At 48.1% G+C, this 26,127-nt stretch overlaps 1 protein-coding gene across 2 annotated transcripts in view; it reads left to right on the top strand.

The window, feature by feature from the left end:
• MYO9A (myosin IXA) overlaps window positions 1-26,127 on the top strand; it is a 480,816-nt gene that overhangs the window by 445,510 nt on the left and 9,179 nt on the right. For both annotated transcript variants that reach the window (XM_044979720.1, XM_044979719.1), the window contains 7 exons: window positions 684-795; window positions 9,738-9,799; window positions 13,021-13,213; window positions 14,685-14,813; window positions 16,018-16,123; window positions 17,219-17,350; window positions 20,017-20,140. In XM_044979720.1, coding sequence (XP_044835655.1) covers window positions 684-795; window positions 9,738-9,799; window positions 13,021-13,213; window positions 14,685-14,813; window positions 16,018-16,123; window positions 17,219-17,350; window positions 20,017-20,140 — 858 coding nt within the window. The remainder of the gene's footprint in view (window positions 1-683; window positions 796-9,737; window positions 9,800-13,020; window positions 13,214-14,684; window positions 14,814-16,017; window positions 16,124-17,218; window positions 17,351-20,016; window positions 20,141-26,127) is intronic.

Below are 26,127 nucleotides of genomic sequence, written 5' to 3'. Positions count from 1 at the left end.
TGCCACAGGACTCTTAGTCTGGATCTGTAAAAAGCAACAAACACGGCTACCCCTCTGATAAAAGAGCCCAATTTACAGAAGTGGGTAAATATATGAGATATCTGTATCCCAGCTGCAGATGCTCAGATTGGCAGTTAGTTGTTTAGGAACTTGAATGCTGATTTCAGAGTCCAAATACAGTTTTCTGATGTCCATTCAGGTTGCTAATGTTTGAAGATTGGACTCATCAAAGTAAAAAGAGCAAGGAACAAGGAGATCTTTCCATATTGGTCTCTGGTAACACACTTAAATCATTAGAGTTTCAGTCTCACAACTTGACATGTCACCAGAACTCAAGGGAAATATTTCCTTGTTCATTCTCTGTCTGCAGCTCGATATACACCAATTTGTGTATCAGTTTGATTTTATTCAGGCACAGACTTAGGTGGCTAGTTGTGAAAGATCTACAAGTAAATTACTTCAGAAAAGAAAATGCAAATAATACACTGACTCAGACAGAAACACACATCTCTTTTGGGAGATTCTGTGGTGAAGGTCTGTCCTGAATTCATTCCTAACAAAGAAGCTGTGGCTGTCGAAATGCTCCAAGTACTGACAGTTAATTCACCCATTCTGCAGCAGGCTGTGCATCCAGCTCTCTGTCACTAGAGCCACTGAATTGTCAATCTTGTATTTTGTCCTAGGTGGAAGAGCATAATGGTCACATTTTTAAGGCAACCCAGTACAGCATCCCCACATACTGCGAGTACTGCTCCTCCTTGATCTGGATAATGGACAGGGCTTCTGTTTGTAAATGTAAGCATGGACCGTTCAGCTCATCTTGTGTTCATTTCCTACTGATACCTATTGTGCTCCTAAGGATCCCCTGTATATTTTCCTCTTCCTTTCGATGACATCCTGAGGCCATGAGAACAGGGGACCCATCTAGGGTGCTCCCGAAATCAGCCAGTAAGGTCATTGTACAGCACACAATGCAGAAGGAAGACACCAGCTGTGGGAATTGTGTGTGGGCATCTCACACAAAACTGCAAATCCACTGCTGGCTCTTGAAGCTAGTCATGTAGAGGTTAATTTGATCTTTATAAAGGCAGTGAAAGGAGTAAGAAAAATATTAGCAGGGAAAAATACTGAGCTACAGTTACATAGTCTCGGCACGTGGGATACGTGGTCCTTTTCAGTCTGTAGAATTTCTGATGCCCTGATGTGCCTGACACCAATTAATCCAGTTTAGAGTATTGAAATTGGAGTCAATTGGACCTTTGTGGGTATGAGAAAAAGTTCAGAGAACTGGGGGTTTTGTCCATTGTTTTAATTTTTCTGACAGCTCTAAAAATTGAGAGTGGCTTTTTGATGGGAGAGGAAGGGTTGAAGTACTGTTGTTGTGGTATTTTAGTACAAAATTGGATACAGGGAGAACTGAAATCAGATATTTCCAACCCAGTCAAACAGATCCAAATATAATAGTTTAGAGTAGCTTCAGAGAACCATCTAAACTTGTGGAATATCTTCTGAACCAATCCTCCAAACCTGGGAATTGCTCCAAAAAATGTTAACTGTCGTACCTTTTAAAAATAAAGGCTTTGATTGTCATTTATTAGGGCTGTGAATGCAAATAAGGTATTTCTGGGCCCAAGTGGTATATTGAGTGCAGAAGTGGCCATTTGTGAATGCATATTATGTGTATTGCTGGCATCTAGTGTTCTTCTTCGAGTGATTGCTCCTATGCATTCCAGTTAGGTGTGCGCGCCGCGCGTGCACGGCTCTTCGGAAGATTTTTACCCTAGCAACTCCGGCGGGCCGGCTGGGCGCCCCCTGGAGTGGTGCCGCTATAGCGCAGGATATATACCCCAGCCGGCCCGTCCGCTCCTCAGTTCCTTCTTTCCGCCCGTGACGGCCGTTGGAACAGTGGAGCGCAGCTTAACTGACCTCCACTTCCCTAGCTACTCGTAGTTTTCTCTCGTTCTGTTTATAGTTGTAGTTAATTCTGTTTGTTTGTAGAATAGTATAGTGTTTTTATTTTACAGGGGTTCGGGGTTTATCCCCTTCCCCTCACCCGGTGCCGGGTCCGATGCCCGGTCCACAGGGTTTTCTAATGCTCGGTCGGCCACAAGCCACTGCCGACAAGAGATCTTCTCCTAAGTGCCTCGAGGGATCTTACCTCACAGATAAGTGCCGCATTTGTGAGGCCTTTAATCCGTGAACAAAGGGGAGCGGGGCTTTCATTTAAACAGCTCCTAAGGGAGGCAGCTCTTGCTCCTCCGCTCTCGGCACCGAGCGCTAGTTAGTTTCAAGGCGCGCTCCCCCGGCACCGGATCGCCGGTACCGCCAAGGCCTCCTGGCACGACTGTCGCTGGCTCCGACGTACCCTTGGCATGGATCCCTCTCCTGAAGGATGAAGAGGCGCAATATCCTTGCTGCGTCTGAGCCGCCGCCTCTGCAGCCGAGCGCTATGCTTGGTCGGATCGTCCGGCACCGATGTCTGCCGCAGCACCGACAATACCCGCACCATTTACTCCGGCCAGGCAAGAGCCGTCGAGTCCGGTGCTGGGAAGCTCCCATGTACGGACCATGGTCGAGCTCGCTCTGAAGCTGCGTCCGAGATGCCTGCTCCGCAGCCGAGCGCTATGCTCAGTCGGATCGCCCGGCACCGATGTCTGCCGCGGCACCGACAATATCCGCACCATTAACTCCGGCCAGGCAAGAGCCGTCGAGTCCCCTGCTGGAAAGCTCCCCGGTACGCACCGTGGTCGAGCTCGCCCGGAAGCTGCGCCCGAGCCACCTGCTCCGCAGCCGAGCGCGATGCTCAGTCGGATCACCCGGCACCGATGTCTGCCGCGGCACCGACAGTATCCACACCGTTAACTCCGGCCAGGCAAGAGCCGTCGAGTCCGGTGCTGGAAAGCTCCCCGGTGCGGACTGTGGTCAAGCTCGCTAGGAAGCTGCGTCCGAGCCGCCTGCTCCGCAGCCGAGCGCTGTGTTCAGTGGGATCGCCCGGCACCGATGTCTGCCGCGGCACCGTCAATATCCGCACCATTAACTCCGGCCAGGCAAGAGCCGTTGAATCCAGTGCCGGAAAGCTCCCTGGTACGGACCGTGGTCGAGCTCGCTCTGAAGCTGCGTCCGAGCCGCCTGCTCCGCAGCCGAGCGCTATGCTCCGTCAGATCGCCCGGCACCGATGTCTGCCGCGGCACCGTCAATATCCGCACCATTAACTCCGGCCAGGCAAAAGCCGTCGAGCCCGGTGCTGGAACACTCCCCGGTACGGACCGTAGTCGAGCTCGCTATGAAGCTGCATCCGTGGTGCGAGCTACGGTCGAGCTCCGTATTCCCTCCACGCCGGAGACAGTGTCCACGGCGAGGGAGCTGATTGCAATGACAGCATCTCCGCTGCCTCAACCCCCGGCACCGCCGGTGCGGGTTGCATAGTCGATGGGCAAGCCTGCCTTGATCAGACCACCCTACGTCGGCACCGCAGAGCGGCACCGTTCAGGGTCGCGGTCCCGCAGACGTTCTCGGTCCCATCTCCGATCTAGGTCTCGACGCCGCTCACAGTCTCAGCACCGTTCTCCATGTTGGTACCAGTAGTACTCGCGGCACCGGTCAGCATCCCGTTCGCCGGTCCGGGGCACTCAGCACCGATCCAGCTCCCGGCACCGCCCCAGCCACCGGGACGCCCGTAGCCACTCCTGATCATCGAGCCTCACACCCCTGGTCAACCGCCCGGCACAGCTTCGGTGGCAGGTCCCGTTCTCGGTACCGGTCTGTCTACCGGTACCGATCCCCGGTGCCGCATCGAGCGACGTCAGTTACCGACGGACGCTCTACCAAGAGCTTTCAGCTCCTCCAGGGTCATCCAGCCACGCATCAGTGTCGTCCCGTGCGGACACTTCATATGCGTAGCACTCTGTTTTCCGATGTGCCCTCCAGAGTCTTCCAGGAGACCTATCAGTGGTCATTCTAGACGCCTTGCGTGTACTTCCGCGCCAGAGGCGTACCGGTGATCCCATCTCGCTCCATTCCCTCGGAGCTCTGGGTGCCAGAGGTGACAATTAGTCATCCCCGTCCGACCGGTACAGAGCAACCCCCGGTTCGGCACCGGGCTCCCAGATCCCACCGGATCAGGAGGTCGTCCAGGAGCTCAAGCCCACGCAGGACCTGCTTGTCCCTGGCCTTTCTTCTTCCTCCTCCCCAGATGAGGCGGGGGCAGGAACATACCCCTCCGGCCCTCCTCTAATCGAAACGCAACCAGCCCCTAAATCCAAAGAGGCTGGGCGTGTGGTCTTACTGGGCCGTAAGATGTACCCGGAGGGGGCCCTGCAACTTCGTGTAGCGACCCAGCAAGCCCTGCTTATCCGCTACTGTGGGTGGCGGTGGGCAAATTTACAGAGTCGGTTCTTCGGAACTCCCGTCAAGAGTTCGATGCCCTCCTGCAGCAAGGGACGGAGCTGGAGAGAGCTTCCCTCCAGGCCTCGTTGGACGCAGCTGACTCCGCTGCCATGACTCTGGCCTCGGGTGTTCGCGTTTCATGGCTCCAGTTGTCGAGCCTTCCCTCGCAGCTGCAGCACGCTATACAGGACTTGCTCTTCAATGGCACAGGCCTGTTCTCTGAAAACACTGGCCCTAGGCTGCAGACCCTAAAGGGCAGCAGGGTCACTTTGTTCTCTCTCTCTCGGCATGCACACGCCGGTGATTCAGCGCCGACGTTTCCGTCCCCAACCTCCGCTCTTACCCTGCGCCTTGACAAAGTCAGGACTTGGCCAGCGGGCGTGGCTTACACGGGCGTGGCCATCAATCCGCACCCCAAAGGAGCCGAAATTAGGGTCCTTCTGACCACCAATGGGGCAAAAGCCTACCCATCCTCGCCCCTCCTAAGGACCCCTCTCACGAGCGATTCCTCTGGCAAGAGGTGCGGACGCTCTTCATCGGAGCTATACAGGAGGTACCTGGGGCAAAACCTAATCCCCTAGGCGAAGGGAGGTCTCAGACCTATTCTAGGCCTGCGGGAACTCAACAAGTCACGATGCAGATGAGTTCCGCATGGTACCCAGGGCGACCGTCATCCCATTCTGGGATCCCGGAGACTGGTACGCCGCCCTCGATATGAAGGGCGCGTGTTTTCATGTCGCCATTTCTCTTCCACACAGAAGGTACCCTCGGTTTGGGGCCTACCATCGTTATTCCCAGTATACGGCCCTCCCGGTTGGCCTCTATACAGCCCAGGGGTATTCAAAGTGCATGGCTGTAGTCGCCGCCTTTCTTCGCCACCGTCGGATACACGTTCTCCGTATCTAGACGAGTGGCTCACTCGAAGAACCACCGGGCCCAAGTTACCAGTCATGTGGGCATCGACACGAACCTATTCCTGTGTCTAGGCCTGATGATCAATAGTAAAATGCACTCTAATTCCCATACAGGGAAGGGAATTCATTGAGACCGTCCTGGACTCCAGACTCGCCAGAGCCTGCTTACCTCAGCCTTGGTTTCAGGCGAGGGTAACAATTGTACAAGGTCTATGGACCTTCCCGCCAACTTGGGCTCGCACTTGCCTAGGTTTCCTGAGTCACATGGCTGTCTGCACGTTTGCAACCAAACAGGCCAGGCTTCGCCTCTGTTCACTTCAATCGTGGCTCACCTGGGTGTGCCACCCGGGCAGAGATGGCATACTCGTGGTCGTCTCGTTCCCCCCGAGCAGCCTAGGCTCTCTCGACCGGGAGTCAGCGTCCTCCCGGGTGTATTCAGGGATGCTGTTTCATTCACCCCTTGGGGTCCCTCATGACAGACAGCCCATCTCTCGGCTGGGTGCGCACCTGGCATAGTTTCGCACTCATGGCCTTTAGTCAGCGCAAGAGCTGGCCTTACACATCAATGTCTGAGAGCTGAGAGCAGTCTGCCTTGTGTACCAGGCGATTCAGCTGGCGGATCGTCTCAGCAGATCCTTCCTGTCTCACAAGTGGGAGTTTCCTCCCGTCTTTATCTATTCCGTTTTCCAGAAGTGGGTCTTTCCCCGCATAGCCCTCCTCGCTCTCGCGAGAACGGAAAGAGAGAGAAATTCTCCTCGTTCCAAGGCCTCTCCCCAGGCTCAGTCTTGGAGGATTTTCCTGAGGCCGTGGATCAGCCATCTGCCGTACGCTTTCCACTGTCCCCGCTGGTTCACAAGGTCCTGCTAAAACTCCGCAGGGACAGGGCGCCCTTGATCGTGTTCGCTCCAGTGTAACCTGGGCAGCACTGGCGCACCATGTTGCTACACCTGTCGGTAGCAACCCTCTTGGCACAGACCCCATGACGCGGGATCACGGCAACCTTCACCACCCGGTCTTGTAATCCCTGCACCTCACAGCAGGACTCCTGCGTGGCTAAACCGATCCGAGTTACGTTGTTCTGCCTCGGTTCTACAGGATTCTCCGGGGTGGTAGAAAATCTTCCATTCGGTTAAAGTATCTGGCCAAGTGGAAGCGTTTCTCCTGCTGCTCCGAAACGCGCAATGTTTCTCCCGCCGAGGTCCCGCTCCATTCCATCTGGTTCCTCAGGGCTTGGAGCGTTTATACCTCCCCCCCAGTGGGGCCCCGCCATAAACCTGGCTCTTCAATCTGGTTCTAACCAGTTTTATGACTGCCCTATTCGAGCCAATGTCAACATGCTCATTGATATACCTGTCCTGCAAGACAGTTTTCCTGTAGCCTTTCCTGCGGCCAGACGAGTCTCCGAGCTTCAGACTCTCACAATAGGCCCAAGGTATACTGTGTTCCTCAAGGACAAGGGCAGTTATTACCACGTCCGACCTGCCTCCCTAAGGAGGTGTCGGCCTTTTATATCTACCAGGATATCTTCCTTCCGGTCTTCTTTCCGAAGCCACTCTCTTTGCAAGGAGAGCAACGGTTGCCCTCCTTCGACATCCGTAGGGCGTCTGCATTCTATATCTAGCGGACAGAGCCCTCTCGTAACGCCCCCAAACCCTTCATCGTACCGGTATAACGGACGAAGGGCATACCTGTCTCCTCCTAGAGGATTTCATCTTCAATGACGTTGTGCATCCGCACCTCCTCTGTTTTGGCCCATGTTCCATAGAGCCACCTTACTGCACATTCCGCCAGGGCTCACGCTTCTCAGCTGCCTTCCTGGCTCGCATACCCTTTCGGGGGATGTGTTGTACACCTATCTGGTCCTCGGTCCACACCTTTGCCTCATTGGTCCAGGAGTCCAGAGCTGATGCAGCCTTTGTCTTAGCGGTTGCGTTCTGCAACATCTAACTCCGACCCCACCGCCTACGTAAGGCTTGGGAATCACCTAATTGGAATGCATAGGAGCAATCACTCGAAGAAGAAAAGACGGTTACTCACCGTAGTAACTGTTGTTCTTCGAGATGTGTTGCTCCTATCCATTCCAGACCCGCCCTCCTTCCCCACTGTCGGAGTAGCCGGCAAGAAGGAACTGAGGAGCGGACGGGCCGGCTGGGGTATATATCCTGCACTATAGCGGCGCCACTCCAGGGGGCACCCAGCCGGCCCGCCGGAGTTGCTAGGGTAAAAATCTTCCGAAGAGCCGTGCACGCGCAGCGCGCACACCTAACTGGAATGGATAGGAGCAACACATCTCGAAGAACAACAGTTACTACGGTGAGTAACCGTCTTTTGTGAATTATACCTTTAGGATACACACAGTTCGTTTCTAGGCTGAGGCACACGAATTCAAGACACTGAGTGTTCCAAAACAGACCAAAGTTTTATTGCGCAATTCGCCACAACACTCGAATGTGGTGGGCCCCTGCTAATCAGGAGCTGACCCAGATTTTAGGTTTTGAGGAACCTATATACCTTTTAGCAATGCATGTATTCCTCTTGCACCATATCCCCCCAGCCAATAAGCAAGTCATTTACTTATCTTTAACCTATTACACTTGACTATGCCCTGCGTGATAGCTATTAAGCAAATAGTATTGTCGAGACTTTTCTGGGGAGTTCCACTTGAAAAGGATTTGCAGTTTGGTTTTTTTAGTCACTATAGATATTCAAATATTAGGTTGTTGCTAACCATTAAGTCTTTTTCCTGTTTTTATGGTTTTACCCTTGTGGTTTTACCCTCCTGTCTCAACACAGCCTTTGTGATCTTTCTGAGACGTGCTGTGCCCTACATACAGAACAGAGAGACTTACAAGATGGAGTCGCTTAGGTTAACTGCTCTCAACACTAGCTGTAAAAATCAGGTCCAAAATATCAAGCAGAAGGCTGTAAAATGTGCAGAACACCAAATCTTTGCACAAATGTTAGCTAATTAACTTGTATTGTGGCTTTACTAACTGTGACATTTTGAGTCCACTCAGTCCAATAAGGGATTCTGTCACTGCTTGCCCTGTATCTTTGGGAGCCTTTGTATAGAAAATCCCCAGATTGAAAGATGAAATAGTAATGGGAAAGCAAACATATACAAGTTACATGGAAAATAAATGGAAAGACGCAACCTCGGGCTACACATTTTCATATCAGATAAAATCCCTCTTCAAATAAGAGGTACCTATTGCTTTAAAACAGTTTCCCAGCTATGGGAAGGATCCAGTGTTTGTGGACAACCTCCTGCCTTGAGACAACTGTCCCCCAAGTTCTGCATGATCTTCAATTCAAACCCCTTCCACTTGAAAAGGATTTGCAGTTTGGTTTTTTTAGTCACTATAGATATTCAAATTAGGGAAAACTCCCCCCTTTCTGTAGAATGGGGTTTTCCTTTCAGTTTCAAGTTGTTCCCATTTGCTTTGATGATTCCCCATTGTTTTTTCCTGGGCTGGACAATGTCTATGTCAGGGCGTGGGCAAACCTTTTGGCCCGAAGGCCACATCTGGGTGAGGAAATTGCATGCAGGGCCATGAATGTAGGACTGTGGCAGGGGGTTGGGTTGCGGGAGGGAGTGCAGGGTGTGGGAGGGGGTGCAGTGTGCAGGAAGGGGCTCAGGGCAAGGGGTTGGGGCAGAGGGAATGTGAGGGGTGTACGAGGGATCAGGGAAGGGAGTTGGAGTGCAGGGGGTTGGGGTGCAGCAGGGGTGCTGCAGAGGGTTGAGTGCAGGCTCCGGCCTGATGTCCCTTACCTGGAACAGCTCCAGGGTGGCAGTGGCATGCACCGAGGCCAGGGCAGGCTGCCCTCGCCTGTGGGTACCTCCCCCAAAGCTCCCATTGGCCACGGTTCCCCGTTCCCTGCCAATGGGAGCTGCGGGGGGCGGTGCCTGCAGGCGAGGGCAGCGCACGGAGCCCTCTGCCCCACTCTCTAAGAGGCTGCAGGGACATGGTGCCAGCTGCTTCCGGGAGTAGTGCATGGCCCGCAGCACCATGAGGGTGGCAATCCCACAGGCCGGATACAGCCGGTGGGGCGTATTTCGCCCACCCCGGTCTAGGTGCTTGAAGCCAGTCTCATGGGTCTGGGGAAGTAGCTCCTCTCTGCCTGATTGCTTCACTGCCTTGTTGTGAGGTGATGCTGAAGTACAGTTACAATTTTGTATATACACTCCTCCTTCATAACCATAACCTGTACACACAGCTCAGAATGACTATTCAGTGCATTACAAGCTTTCATAAAAGATCTTACGTGATGCACTCTTACAGTAGAATAACAGAATGCAATCACTTGGTTTAACTGTTTCTTTTTGCTGGGTTAAACCGTCTTTTGTCCCTTTGGGATGTCTGGAGTCTGATTATTACACGAACATGCCAGGAGATACTGTAAAGTACTAAGTATAATTTTTTCTCGTTGTTACAGTGTGTAAGTATGCTTGTCACAAGAAGTGCTGTCTTAAAACCACAACCAAGTGCTCCAAAAAGGTAAGACTTGGTCAATCCATTTAAATACCTTTTCTCTCCTGTGACCATAGCTTTAATTAGTGATTTTAAGGAGTGTTTACAGGTACAATAGTGGAATTATACTAGCTGGAAACTGGGTTGCATTCCTGTGCATGTGTGCCAACTGCAGAGGTGAGCTCACTCGTCAAGGAGGGTGGAGAGCTAAATGCTTTTTTGTACCACTTGCCACTCCACTCATCTGCTCCAAGGCCTTAAATATTCTCGCCAGCAGGAGGAGCCTGCCTCATTTTACAGCATTTATGGGATTTCAGAGTAGAGAAATGAGTAGATGTAATTTACAGCACATGTCACGGTGTATATAGTACCAGGTACCTAGTCGAGGCCCAGGGTATCTAGTATCACTTGTATTTCCTGACCTGTGGTGGTGGTTTTTCTTTTCCATTTTACATCTTGTTACATTTTTATAGCAATTAACTTGTGTTATCCTAGATACTCCAGCAGCCAGTGAAGTCCCCTAGTACCCACTTAATAAAACCTTGCATGTTCTCTTAGCTGTTATTTACCAGGCAGTCAGGCTGTATAGACAACAGGGAATAAATTCAGCAGGTTATTAGAGTTACCAATGAACCATTAAACTATTATCTTTTCATTTTCTCCTGTGTTTATTGCACTCAGTAAGTAGCTGGTATAGCTCTTGGTAATGTATGAGGAGAATAGCATGTGCAAAGCTTTATCAGCTTCCAAGATGTAAGTCCCAGAGGGCAACATAGTTCAACTTTTCCCTGTGTGTAACTAGAGATCCTCTTTGTTAAAGCTTGGAAGAACATTTGAATGTATTTACTTTAACATCATTTTTCAGCTATCCCCCACTCCCTACCCTGACTGTGCATGTACTGAGTCTCTGCAGTGTATTTGAGGGAGCTGGATCCATGATGATAGACAAATAGCAGCCCGTGATACTCTTACAGGGATAAATGAATCTCTCTGGTGTTTCCAAGAGGCTGGAGTTGCTTTACATGGTTAAGAATTTTGTATCCTTATGATCTCAGACCTGAACCTGTGTGTTTTATGCTAATATGAAGAAGAATTGATATCTTTGCTACATGCCACCTCCCTCCCCTTCTGTTCAGGAAAACAAAAAGTTTATCCTAATGCTGTTAGAACATAAGAACATAAGAAAGGCCGTACCGGGTCAGACCAAAGGTCCATCTAGCCCAGTATCTGTCTACCGACGGTGGCCAAAGCCAGGTGCCCCAGAGGGAGTGAACCTAACAGGCAATCATCAAGTGATCTCTCTCCTGCCATCCATCTCCGTCCTCTGACGAACAGAGGCTAGGGACACCATTCTTACCCATCCTAGCTAATAGCCATTTATGGACTTAGCCACCATGAATTTATCCAGTCCCCTTTTAAACATTGTTATAGTTCTAGCCTTCACAACCTGTTGGTTCACCAAACCAGGCCTACTGCTTTGGCCACAATTCAGTGGCACACAGCCATAAATGTAGCAAACGGGAAATGAAAGAATTCAGTCCAAGAAAACTCTGCTAAAATAAAATAACTACTTGGCGTGAATTCATTTCCTGAGCTCTAGTGAAGTGACATTAATGTATTCTCCAAGTTCATCTTTAAAAATCTTGCTTGCTAATGCCCAGGAAAATTTGGAATCTGAAAAATAAATACCAGTCCAAGGTACTGATCAGAAATGGTTAGATCATTTACATTTAGTAATTTGTTGAAGCTGGATGGATTCAGGCTGCTAAGGGTTACATTTTCACAGTGCATCAGCTGAGAGGGTTGGTGCCATTTGGTATATTTTGAGAAGGTGCCCTTTATCCAAAAGGTAACAGCAGATTTCCTAGTTGTTCTTTAACTTTATGCAGAACCTCGTGACTTTTCATTTAGGCTTATGATGGAACTAATAGAGCATCAAGCTTATCTTAGCAGTGTATTTGCTTTGATGGACCTTGTAGTTTGCACTAATGCATTTTATGCCAATGTTGGCAGTTGAACACAGTGACAGCAAAAGTTTGAGTTTTTGTTATAGCACTTGATGTTAGCTATAGGAACAGCCCAATCCTGGCACTAAAAGATTAAGAGATGATAGTACAATAGCTTGTGAATTTTACATGAGATCAAAACCAGTTGCTGTCACCATTTCTTCCTGGTGTGTTCTTGCATGGAGGTCTATCCAGTGTGGAAACCTCCCCTGGACATTCCCTTCGTGTTGTTTTCATTTGTGCCGTGGTAACAGTGAATGAGAAGAAGCAGACATGGAAGAGTGGCACTGGTCAGAGGTCTAACCAAGCCGCACACCTACTTTCTCATTCATTGTTCTGGTTGGATCACTACCCATGCTGGGTTTGAACATACAGTCCATATGTTCAAAGCCTCCTAAATGGATCTGTGCATTATTGTGTGAAAAGTTTTTCTCAGTCTTTTGACTTTATCCAACCAGAATCTCTCATTCAGCTCGAATGTGATCTAATTGTTTGCTGAATGTTGAGTCTCTAAAGTGCAGTTCCAGTCAGGAAAGTGACTCAGGAAAAATAGAGAATGTCAGCGTCTTTTACTGATTCTCTTTCTCTTTCAATGGCTTCTATGTCACACTTGCTCAAAACCATTTTTTTAACTTTCAGCACTGTAAGTTCATCTAGGGATCTCAGAATCAAGCCTAAGTGTGTTCTCCTTCATGTATCATCACCAGGCAATTTTGTCAGTGAGGCATGAAGCAGACTAGAATATAGCTCACTGTCGCACAGCTGTGTTGGTTCTACAGTAAAAATGTCAGTACATGAAGCAAATGATGACTCTGAAGACCCAAGGAGAGTACCGGTGGGCCATTTTACAGAGCCATTTTTCTGAGCACAGCCCTGTTGCAAGCCTTAACTATGAACATTTGTTGGTCTTTGTAGCAATGTGCAGTGCTGCAGACATAGCAGCGTGAACACAGGGATAGCTACAATGACCAAGAAAGCCCATAGGAAAGATTGGATTTGCAGGGCAGTGTACAGGCCTTTCCTCTCTTCCCTTGTGCTCAGTTAGATTTACTAGATTAATTTGCAAATAATCCAGTTAACTTTGTTTAAAAATGTGAACTGCATCTTGAACGACAGTCAAATTGCATTGCATACATTGAGAGGTTCAGTCCCAAGACATCCCTAAGTTTACCGCGCTGTGAGCAGCATTGCATTGAGACCTTTGAAAAGGAATTAAGAAATCAATCTCTTTCTCCACATCAGTATGATCCCGAGCTTTCGTCACGGCAGTTTGGGGTTGAGCTCTCCCGACTGACCAATGAGGAGCGAGCGGTGCCACTGGTGGTGGAGAAGCTCATAAACTACATTGAAATGCATGGATTGTACACCGAGGGCATTTACAGGAAGTCAGGCTCAACCAATAAGATAAAGGAGCTCCGACAAGGTCTTGACACAGGTAAGATGAAAAAGAGAGAGTCTCAGAGGGGGAGCAAAAGGAACAGCCGAGAACCTCTGTGAACAGGGAATTCATGTCATCTAAAGGGGGCCAAAGCAAAGGAACCCTTTTCCCTTCCCCCACCATAGACTCTGGCTTTTGGTACCATGAAACTACAGACATTTCTCTAATACTTCACCAAAAGTCTGCACTGTGTTAGAGCCCTCCCGTCTTGTGGAACTGTTTAATTCTTTCTTGTTTTATTCCTCCTCTTGTGCACAAGTGTGCAAAAAAAATCATCAAAAGAAATTGGGAGAAAAAGCTACATTAGCCAGGCTTCATATTTATCAACATCACCTAGACTTCCGAAGTGCTTTACAAACTCTCTCTAAAGACTTTCACCCCTGGAAAACTGGCTCCTTTCACTACAAGAATTTTAACATGGTCATATTAAAAAAGCAGGTGCCAAGGTTGTGCTGTTGTGGCACTGTGTGATCTGAGGTTGCTACAGTATTGATACCTGTTTTTCTATGCAGTGTTGTAGCTCTGCCCACTGTAGAAGAGCCTGAGACATAAGCCTTTGTATCAGAGGCCTGAGGGCTGGGCTAAAGTAGCGGTCAAAACTTTGCTGATATAAAACAAAATCAGGCTGTGAGCTAGGGGCAGGCCCTGCTCACAGAATCTGGCAAGAACAGGGCTGATATTGCAGAAACACACATTGCTGAGTGCTAAGCACAAAACAAACACATTCCAGAAGGGTGGTACCAGAACACCCCATACCAAGAATGGTACAAACACATTCCCCAAAGATAACAGGAACACACTGACCCCGCCTAAAGATATGGTCAGGATGACAATATGATGGATAGAAATGTACAAGGTGGTGGGTTGTGACATCAGAGGATGTCAACTATCAGAGGAGCAATACGTAACTTGTTTGTATCTGTGTATAAAAATGTATCTCAGGGGCATTGTCTTTATCTAGCCTAGGGAGGAATGGAAAGTCCCGCCGTTCGCTGAGCTGGTCCATTGTTATGGGTATACATGTATTAGTGCGGGATACTAGTACTGTGCTTCATCAACAATAAGCCTGGCTGGGTGCCTTCATACCTTAACGGATCTTGTGGTCATTGGGCGGTTCGCTCGAGGTCTGCCATGCCAGTTGTCTGTGCCAGGCTGGGGTGGCACATAGAGGGAACACACACAGGCAGCCGAACATCTGACCACACCCATGATAGTAGAGAGACGGTGAGTGAGGTAATAGCTTCTATTGGACTGACTTCTGTTGGCAAGAGACAAGCTTTCGAGCTACACAGAGCTCTTCCTCAGGACCTCTCTCACCCACAGAAGTTGGTCCAACAGCAGTGGTTAGGTAATAGCCAGTGCTAGTACTGACATGAAAACACTGGCTTGTTTACTGGATCAAAACTGATCATTTGCTTTTTCTTTGGTTTCTTTTCCACTGCCTCCACTCACTTGCCTCGGTGAACAGATATTGACAACGTGAATCTAGATGACTACAATATTCATGTCATTGCCAGTGTGTTCAAACAGTGGCTGAGAGATTTGCCCAATCCCCTCATGACCTTCGAACTCTACGAGGAATTTCTGCGAGCTATGGGTAAGGAAGGTCCATACAAATCCTATACAATCACACACAAAACCCAAGACAGGGAAGGTACAATTAGCTGCAGGTACCAAACCCAGTTTCTGCTTGCCCAGAACAAGCAGTCGTTTTTTACTTTAGTTTTATCATCACCATTGTCATGACAAGCAGCAAGCAAGTAGATTGTGTGCTTGTACGATTGTACAAGCGCCAATTGTATGGAGTGTTTGAATCCAAAAAGTCATTTTGGTCATCTGTCATCTTTTATGACGTAACTGGCAAGACAGTGCTGGAGCCTCTCCCACCTGCCTCCCTCTTAGAGCCTTTTCCCACTGCCGGGGTCTTTCCTGCAGCAGGGAAAGACTCCATCGGGGGTGATGACACTGCTAAAGATGGCAGTGTAGGTGGGAGGAATGACTTTGGCATTTAGAGAGTCGTGAAGGTGATGCTTAATTTGTGCCAAGGCTTGCCAGGGCTGAGCTCCGGCACATCTGCTCCAGCAGCTCTCTGCTGTTGAATTCTTTCCTTGCAGCCTCCCTCTGCCAGAGCCTTTCACTGACGTGTAGGTACGCACTGCAGTGTGGACACAGCCTGCTTTTCATTGTGCCATGTAGCCACAGACAGCACTGTGACACAAACTAGTCCCTTACACTGTTATAGTAGTCAAAGCCTTTGCCGTTCATAGCCCTGGTACCACTGGGCTTGCTGTGTGAAAGTTTAAAAAAAAAAAAATGCTTGAGCCCCGGCACCTCTTTCGTTACAAATTAAGCAGTGTGTGTAGGGTATATCCCCACAGCCTTCATGCATGTCTTTACTCACCTAAGCAGTGCCTCGCCATCTACATTGCTATTTCTGCCCGTGCTTAGGGTGGTATGTAGCATATGATTTTGATGGTGAGCAGAGCAGAGTGTGCAGCATAGACATGACCCAGGAGACATTGTTATTATTCAGCTCCCAACTCTTTTGGAATCTGTTTAAAAGAAATCAGTGTCTTATGTTCACGTTTTTTGCATAGGATACTGCTACCCGAGGAACCTGCAAAGGGGGCCTGCTTGTATAGGCAGGGAGAGGAGGGAGTTGTCATCCCTGTCTCTGTGCACTGGCCTCCTGCACAGCTCCCCTGTACTGGGCCGTTCACGCTACCTTCACAAGTAAAGATGGCAGAGGACACCATGGGGAAGTTGCCTGTAATATGTGTAACTGTGTGTGCTCTCTCCAGGCCTGCAGGAGAGGAAGGAGACCATCCGAGGCGTGTACTCTGTCATTGATCAGCTCTCTCGCACCCACCTCAGTACCCTGGAACGCCTCATCTTTCACCTTGTGAGGTAATGGCAGACCACAGCATGGGATCGTCATACTGCAGCCACTCTTTCTCTTCTCCTTCCTCACTAGGGGCCTGATTCTGATACACTTACTCCCCATGAGTACCACCGTACTCCGTGAGTAGTTCCACTGGAACGAGGTACTGTTCTCTGTGAGTAAGAGTACCTGAACATGGGCCTATGTGATCCAAGTACTTTTGTCGGGAAAAAGGGGAGTGAAACTTCACAAGGGACTGCTTTAAATTCTGAAATGGCTTTAACGCTCTGGACCCAAGGGCTCCTTTTCCAGACAATGCTCTCATTGACAGCTAATGCCAATAATGTTCTTCTTTTTATATATAAGTTCCCTTTCGTAATAGCAACAAATGTTTCAGACTTGCTGAGAAGACAACCACTGTAGGTCTCAGCTGGTTACAAACACATGGTTCCATGCCATAGACCTAACCCACTGAGGGGTGCAGTAAGATTGCAGTGGATCACAGTACTGCCATGTGTTGCACCCTTTAGTTTGAACATTGAGGGTCTAGGGATCATGTGTGATGCTTTTGCATGAGCTTAGACAATATCTAGTTCAGGCTATAGTCACTGTGTTACAATCTGCGAAGTTTCCTGCCATCTACATGCATTTAGACACATCTGTGCTCTGTTTCTAAGGCATAGCTTAATGATGGCTAAGTGAGTTGCTTGCTACTGTAATAAACATGCACTGTATCTACTCCTTTTTGAAAAATAGGTTAAGTAAGTCAAAACAAAAGATTTCCTAAAGAGCATCATGGCATGTTGCGTGGTTCACTCAGTATCCATTGTCTTACCTTTTTGCCCTTGTCTGGTATAATATTTACATCCTTGTAGAGTTACCTGTTGGTCTAGTTCCTTACCAGATACAACAAATTGAAGCTCTTCACTTCAAAGCTATATAATATTGTGGAAAATCTTCCCCTGGCAATGACCTCCAGATCTCATGTGCATATACAGCCCTCCTCTCCCTGCCCTGCTCTGAATTTGTATTTCGTCCTCTTTCTGTTTCTCTACAGGGGTATTTCCTGCCAGTGGTAGGTGAATTGGAGCTACCTTTAACCCTTGTTGTTTATTGTTTAGGATTGCCCTGCAGGAAGAGACCAATCGAATGTCAGCTAATGCCCTGGCCATTGTGTTTGCTCCCTGTATTCTTCGCTGTCCTGACACAACTGACCCACTGCAGAGCGTTCAGGACATCAGTAAAACAACCACGTAAGAATATAGCATTACAACTTCCAGAGTAAATCCTGTAATGAGGTCATGTCAGGACAGTCAAATGATCCCTGAGTAATGCACTTTAATGTGCTCTAGAATGACAGCTACAAACACACATCACTGGTTTGCAAATGAATTGCCTTAATGAAATTGCCTTAATGAATTGCCTTAATGAAAACGAGGCTGGGGACAGGTATCTGTACTTGGTGGTGCAGGCTCCTTGTGTGAGCCAGAAGCACCAGTTTCACCTATGCTTCTTGTAAGGTGGATAGAAAACTGGCTAGATGGTCGGGCTCATGTCTAGTTGGCAACCGGTATCAAGTGGAGTGCCCCAAGGGTCGGTGCTGGGGCCGGTTTTATTCAATATCTTCATTAACGATCTGGAGGATGGTGTGGACTGCACCCTTAGCAAGTTTGCAGATGACACTAAACTGGGAGGAGTGGTTGATACGCTGGAGGGTAGAGATAGGATACAGAGGGACCTAGACAAATTAGAGGATTGGGCCAAAAGAAATATGATGAGGTTCAACAAGGACAAGTGCAGAGTCCTGCACTTAGGATGGAAGAATCCCATGCACTGCTACAGACTAGGGACCGAATGGCTGGGCAGCAGTTCTGCAGAAAAGGACCTAGGGGTTACGGTGGACGAAAAGCTGAATATGAGTCAACAGTGTGCCCTTGTTGCCAAGAAGGCTAATGGCATTTTGGGTTGTATAAGTAGGGGCATTTCCAGCAGATTGAGGGATGTGATCATTCCCCTCTACTCAGCACTGGTGAGGCCTCATTTGGAGTACTGTGTCCAGTTTAGGGCCCCACACTACAAGAAGGATGTGGATAAATTGGAGAGAGTCCAGCAGAGGGCAACAAAAATGATTAGGGGGCTGGAGCACATGACTTATGAGGAGAGGCTGAGGGAACTGGGATTGTTTAGTCTGCAGAAGAGAAGAATGAGGGGGGATTTGATAGCTGCTTTCAACTACCTGAAAGGGGGTTCCAAAGAGGATGGATCTAGACTGTTCTCAGTAGTAGAAGATGACAGAACAAGGAGTAATGGTCTCAAGTTGCAGAGGGGGAGGTTTAGGTTGGACATTAGGAAAAACTTTTTCACTAGTAGGGTGGTGAAGAACTGGAATGGGTTACCTAGGGAGGTGGTGGAATCTCCTTCCTTAGAGGTTTTTAAGGTCAGGCTTGACAAAGCCATGGCTGGGATGACTTAGTTGGGTTTGGTCCTGCTTTGAGCAGGGGGTTGGACTAGATGACCTCCTGAGGTCCCTTCCAACCCTGAGATTCTATGATTCTATGATTCTATGAAATACTGTCTATTCCATCAGTAACTAGCAGCTGCTAAAGTTAAACCTTTTAAAATCTGCAGGACTGGATAACCTGCACCCAGGAGTTTTTAAAGAACGGGACAGTGAGCTCTCTCCGCCATTGATGTTGATATTTAACAAATCCTGGAGTAATGGGGAAGTTCCAGAGGACTGTACAAAAAGCTAATGTGCCAGTATCTAAAAAGGATTAACGGGATGATCTGGGTAACTATAGGCCAGTTAGCTCAATATCAGTCCCAGGCAAAATCATGGGAAAGCTGACGTGGAAGGTAATCAGTAAAGAATTGAAGGATGGCAGTGTAATTAGTGCCAGTCAACACAGTTTTTTATGGAAAATAGGTCTTGTCAAAATTGATTGGATGCCAGGTTTGGTTGGCAGAGGTAACCACGTTGACATCGTTGACTTAGATTCCAGTCGGGTCATCCTGATTAAAAAATTAACACTATACAAATTCAGTGCAGCAAATATTAAATGGATTGAAAATTGGCTAATTGATATCTCCAAAGTAATTGTAAATAGGGAATCATCATCCAGTGGGTGGGAAGGGTTTGTAATGGAGCCCCATGGGGATGTTTTGGACTTCAACTGGAATTTTAAGAATAAACATGTTAGATTGTGAGAAGCTCAGATAATAGGGCACTGGGAGTTAGATAAGTACCTAGGATGGATAGTGGATGCAGGAATCATTTGATGAAATTCTATGCAGGAGACCAGACTACATGTACCTGCCTGGCCTTCAAATCTCTCCTAGAAGCAATTCTTCTGCCTACAGATGTGAAAATTACTTTGAATCACTCTTCTAAAGGTTCCTTGTAAGAAGAAGTCTCTTTGTAACTTGACTCATATACGCCGCCTTGTATCATTACTGCTCTAAAAGGATTTCTTCCAGAAAACAATACTGATGGTATTAAACAAAATATCTGCCCCAGACACCTAATCACTGTCATTGCCCTGCGACTGCCTGTCCAGCTTGGATGCAAACAAGCACAAGTGTGTGTGTCTACAAATAGATATAGCTAGATAGCGCAGCATATCAGAAATGGCCATTCTTTCAGCCTTTCATTTGAACACGCTGTGCTTTCCTAACCTTGGTGGGTATTTTCCTTTCCAGGGGAAGGACCTGTTTCCCTGATGGAGCCCTTGGGGAGCCCTCCCTTTAGTCCTCTAGTTTAGCTCCCCTGCCTACCACCATTTGGGGCATTTCAACCACACTGTTCGTTTCCAGCCCACGAAGCAAGAGAATTGGCGCAGCACTTAGGCGACATGGCCAGCTCAAACACAGCCTGAGTTTTATCCTCCCATTTTACCACTTTCTTTTTTCCTTTTTGCAGCTGTGTGGAGTTGATTGTCGTAGAGCAGATGAATAAATACAGGTCTCGTCTCAAGGACATCAACAGCCTGGAGTTTGCTGAGAACAAAGCAAAAAGCAGGCTGTCTTTGATCCGCAGATCAATGGTAAGATTCGGGTGGAGGGTGGGAGGGAGTTGAGCTGGTAGTATGTTCTGTTCCTGTGTCAGGAAAAAATGGAGCAGACCTTTCCTTTGTTTTAGGAGGACAAGTTTCTCCAGCCATGTCATTGATCATAACTTCCTTTTATACATAAAATTCAAAGGAGAACCTCGTGTCCATGCAGCTATTGTGTATTTGCATAGTTTATTCAGTGTGTCTGTTGTAACTGAGAAGAATGTGCATGGTACTAAATTGAAAATCAGAGAATAATTTGGTACTGATAAGACAGCCCCGTCCTTTCCTCTCCTTTTCACTCAGACTAATCTCCCCTAATCTTCTCCTGCCTATTTCAATCTCCCTAGCCTCTTACACCTCCCAAAGCATCATATCTAGGGCCAACAGAGAGACTGAACCTCAGCCCTGCACTTGGCTCCCTGCATTTCCTGAGCCACACATTTATACCAAAGAAAAGCCCAAAGGAGAAGGGAATGGTGCCTGTCAAGAGTTCTAAAGGAAAGTGCCACAGAAACGTGGTCTCTGGATTTCACAGGCTCATTTGTACATTTTGGGGATATATTTTGCAAATTTGGACTAATTTATCCTGTGTTAATCAACTCTTTGCTGGCTCTGTTTATGACCTCCTCACTCCTGCACTCAAGTCCCCTAATCCCACAGTGGCCTGCTGTCTGGTACTGCCCACTGTGTTAAAACCCTTCACTTGTTTCCCTCCTACATAACTTCAGGGGGAATCTGGGGTGAAGCTACCCTTAACCAAGCCCTTGCTTTGACTCCCTGTGTGCAAGTCACTTCATTAGTACTGCCTTCAGCAGCGAGGACTGAACTGAGCTGCCTATAAAGGGTCGCTTTCTTTTCCCCCACTGCCTTTCTGGGAGTTTGAAATACCAGCTCATTTAGTTTTCACACACCCAACTGGGTAGATGAATGAGAGGCAGAGTCTGGGAATTGAAGCGACCTGTGTCCCCCTTTGCTGTAAGCCAAACAAGCAACAGACTGTCATCTGCTGTGTTCTGCTCATAGAATGAGAAAGAATGGCTGATTTATCACAGGACAGTCAACCCAAGTCTGTGCTGCTGAAAGGAAGAGCAGGATCTCCATTTATAAAGACCCAGTATCCTCCTGTGGCATGTCCTATCAGAAATCCTGCTTTGTGAATTGCAGCCAATGCTAAATCTGCTCCAAACAGGCGCTTCAACAGTTATTTTGCAAAGCTTGTGGCTCAGCTGTGCGTTGTTGCTGATGCTGCAAAGAGCTGACTCACTCATGACATTAAAAGACTCTAGAAGTTCTTTTAAGGGAGCAATGGCATGTGCACTCTAACCTTCTGCTTTCCTTTTCATGTCCTCTCTAATCCAGAAACCTGTACTAATTGCAGTTAGATTTATGAGCATAACCCGCAATTCAATCCCGGTATGTATTAATTGCATCACACTCCGTGACAGCTGCATCCCATCATTGTGTGTAACCCTCCGCTCATTCAAGCATCATGCCACAGGCTCTTGTTTGACTCTGCCCATTCATTCCTGTGCGGGCCCCACCCCAGTGACCGACTTTTCATTTCTCTCTCAGTAGGGAGCACCCTACGGTCCCTCTCTCCTGGAGGAGGCGCTAGAGCAGCAGTAGGAACTGATGCCCAATGGTGGTTGAAATAGCCCTCAGCAACTTCAGTTGGTTACTGCAATCCACTGGTCCCCTTCTCCAAAGGCTGCTCCTGTACTCTGTCTGTGTGCACTCTCCTAGTCACACCACCGCTCCTGCATGCTGCTCTTTGGAGGGGTGATTTGACCTGGCAAATCACACAAACCTTCTCAGAGAGGGTGGAGGGTCAGCACTAACAAATGAAAATAGCTGGGGGAATCCTCACCACTTAGCCAACAGAGGCCTCTGTTTGCTGCAGAGTTCTCTCCTGAGTCTCTAATTAACCCTGCTTCAGTCAGCTTTGCCATTGTTGCCCTTTCTATTGTGTTCCTCGTTCCATTCATTTTCTCTTTACCTGCTAGTTCTGTTCTTTTCTTCCCTTCCTTCTGTTTTCATCCAAGCCCTCCTTTTTCCTTCTCTTTCCTCCCTCACACCTCTTCCTTTACTCATGTGTGTCTGTTTATACACAGTACCCCTCCGAGGTGTTCCAGCTGCTTCAGTTCTGCCACCATTTCACACCGCGGTGGATGGATGCCCCCCAGATACCTGCCCCAGCTAATGCAGCATGGCTGAAGCAGGGTAGTGCAGCGCTAGGAGCATTCTAGGAGAACTAAGCAGGAAAAGAGGCCCCACTTTTCCTCTCGCCCCTCCCTACACCAGATGCACCGTGATGTTCAGAACTTGGCACTTCCAACCTTCATCTTTTAATTTATGGATCCAATTGATGGATCTTTTATTTTTTCCTCACTCCTGCTACAGTCTGTAGCCCATCAGAAGTAGCTACTGCCTGCCTCTTGCTTGGCAGGATGGTCACATTGTGATGGATGAGGAAAGCAGTCTTTGCAACCGTACTTTAATGTGAAAGATAACACACCTGTTTACTCACAGCCACAGTATCTCCACACCCTTTTACATACTTAGCAGTGCCAAGCATTTGGGGATTGATTAGAAGATCAGAATCTGAGCTATGCTGCCTTTAATTTCTTGTGTTGGTCGACGTATTCTGCAATTCCTTCATTCATGTTCGTGTCTGTGCTGCAGCATTCTCATTAAGGGTCTGTCTGTAGGAACCTGTATTGTGCTATGCATCTTTAAAACACGCACACATTAAAGAGCAGCTGTGTCCTTTGCCTTTCTCAGATGGGTCCAGCAAAGTGCTAGCTTGATTCAGGTGAATAACAGAGGCATTAAGCCAAGGCACACTTACACTGACTACAAAGCTTTTAGCTTTTGACTTTCTCCATCAGTAGCATTAATGTACATGATATAGTTAAAGTAACTTTTACCCTAGAGCATCTCTTCCAGAAAGACATCCCACTCTTGTTTTGAAGACATCAAATGCTGGAGAATTTACCACATCCCTCGGTTTGTTCCAATGGTTAATCACCGTCACTGTTTTTAAAAAAAAAATGCCTTATGGCATGGATGGAATATGGGTCATGGGTGACTACTGGGACTGTTGCTACCTTTGCAAATGGGAACAGGTGGTGATGCTTTATCTTCAGAATTGAGGTGATATGATGCCCTGATGGTAGTTGAGCCTCTTCTGGAGGCTAACCTTGGAACAGCATTGGCCCCAACCATAGACCAGGATGCTCTGCTGCTAGAGAATATCATAGAATCATGGAAATGTAGGGCAGACGGAACTTCAAGAGGTCATCTCCCCACGCTGAGGCAGGACCAAGTAAACCTAAACCATCCCTGACCAATGTTTGTCCAAACTGGTTCTTAAGAACCCCCAATTTCAGGGATTCCACAACCTCCCTAGCTAACCTGTGCCAGTGCTTAACCATCCTTAAAGTTGGAAAGTTTTTCTAATATCTTACCTGAATCTCCCTTGCTGCTGAATAAGGCCTGGGTTACACTAGTGGGGCGGGGGGGGGGGGTGTTGAACTAAGATACACAACTGCAGCTAAGCTATTCGCGTAGCTGAAGTCGAAGTATCTTAGTTCGACTTATCTGGCCATCCTCACGGCGGCGAGTTGACTGGCACGGCTCCCCTGTCGACACCGCTTACTCCTGCCGAGGTGGAGTATGGGCGTCGATTAGCAGATCGATTTATCGCGTCTAGACGAGACGCGATAAATCAATCCCCGATACATCGAACACTACCCGCCGATGCGGTGGGTAGTATAAATATACCCTAAGCCAATAACTTCTTGTCCAAGCCCCAGTTGACATGGAGAACAATTGATCACCATCTCATTATAACAATCAAGACTGTTATCTTCCCTCTCAGCCTTCTCTTCTGAAGACTAAACATGTCCAACCTTTCGTCACAGGTCATGTTTTCTAAACCTCTTACCATTATTCTAGCTCTCTGGAATCTCTCCAATTTGTCCATATGTGTCCTAAAGTGTGGTCCCCAGAACTGGACACAATACTTCAGATGAGGCCTCACCAGTGATGAGTAGATTGGAATAGTCACTTCCCATGTCTTAGAAATGACAAACACAACAAAATGCCCCAATCTGACATCCAGCTCAAAAGAGAAGGGGGGAATAAAAAAGAGTCTGCAAAATCCCATCTGGATCTGCTCACTCTATCCCCAAAATACATGATGAGCAGCAGAAAGTGCAGTGTGTAGGGAAAGGTGCTGGGGTTGTGATTGGGGCACCAGATTCTGTAGATTCAGGAATCATTAAGTGGGACAAAGCAGTATCTGAAGTTCTAGCAGTACAATTTGTATTGACATGGAATGAGATTTGGGCAGCTCAAAGCCTGTGCAGCTAGGGCCGGCTCTAGCTGTTTTTGCTGCCCCAAGCAAAAAAAAAAAAAAAAAACGGGGGGTGGCCGGACTGCTGAAGCAAAAACAAAAAAACAAACCAAAAAACCAGCAGGGAGCGTGTGGAGGGCGGTCAAGGTGGCTCGCAGGGGGGTGAACGGCGGCGCCCGCCCACTACCTCCCCCTGTGGGCAGCCAGGCGCTGCAGCCCGCTTGCAACCGGGCGAGAGGGGCTCCCTCCTCCGGCCTTGGGGTGCCTCTCCCGGGGGCTGCAGGAGGTGCTGGCTCAGCCACTCCTTTAAAGGCGGCTCAGCCAGGTCGGGCTCAGACCGGCGCGGGAGGTGGAGGCCGGTGCAGGCAGCGGGGAGTGGCACGTCCCGGGGAGCCCGGCAGCACGGTGAGCGGCGGGGATCGCTAGTTCCTCCCCCCACCAGGCCGGGGTCAGTGCCCCGGCTGGGCTGGGACTGGCGGAGTGTGGGGAGCCAGCCAGGGGCTCCAGAGCTGCAGACCGGGCTGCCAAAACAAAAACAAAAACACCACGGCAAGGTGGCCGGAATGCCCCGCCCCAGGATTAGCCGGAATGCCGCCCCTTACAATGTGCCACCCCAGGCATGTGCTTTCTCGTCTGGTGCCTGGAGCCGGCCCTGTGTGCAGCACGTAGGAAAAAAATACCTCTCCGCACATTCTCGTTCAAAATAGTCTGTTGTTTTTTTGCTTTCAGAGCAAAAGGGAGGAACCATTACAAAGAGACTTAGAGCAAAATCTGTTTAGTTTATCAAGAAGATCAATAGGTGACTTGATTGCATAATTATATTTAGGGGGAGAAAATCCCAGGAATTGAAGGGCTCTTTAATCTAGCAGAGAAAGGCAGAACAAGAAACAATGACCAGAAGATGAAGTCAAACAAATTCAAATTAGAAATAAGGCATATTTTTGCTAACAATAAGAGTGATTAACCATTGGAACAAACTACTAAGGGATGTGTTAAATTCTCCAGCATTTGATGTCTTCAAACCAAGACTAGGGTGTCTTTCAGGAAGAGAGGCTCTAGCGAAACCAGTGGTTTCTTTCCCTACCAGGACTGGAACTCCAATCCATTGAAAAGGAATTAGGAAAAAAGAGTAACAAAGATATTGTATGTAGAGCTGGGCTATATTTTACCTTTCCTAGTACCAGATGCCTCGGGTTTGCCTCATGGGGACAGAGAAATAACAGGTTTCTTTGGACATAAGACATAATGAAGAAACTAATCTCCTCTCAGTTCCACATGAATATGGGAACTTTTACCATTATGAGAAACACTTTGCATTTCACTCTTTGGATTCATAGAGTTTTAGGGAAGAAGGGATCATTAGATCATTTAGTCTGACCTTCTGTATAACACAAGACATTACATTTCACCCACTTATCCATGTATTGAGTCCAGTAACATGTGTTCACATGAGTCATGCATGCAAAACTGCAGCATCTTCAGTATAAGGGGTGTGGAGATTGGCACAGTAATTCCCACACTAATGGAAGACACCAAACATACCATAGTAACATTTATGATACCATAGGAATTAACAGAACATTGCAGTTAACGTTCTAATATGGAAAGGGGGGATAATGAT

This window comes from Mauremys mutica, chromosome 11 (genome assembly GCF_020497125.1).
Source record: "Mauremys mutica isolate MM-2020 ecotype Southern chromosome 11, ASM2049712v1, whole genome shotgun sequence".
NCBI classification, from domain to species: domain Eukaryota; kingdom Metazoa; phylum Chordata; order Testudines; family Geoemydidae; genus Mauremys; species Mauremys mutica.
Note: the sequence above shows the minus strand (reverse complement) of the source record. Positions and strands in the feature narration are given on the sequence as shown.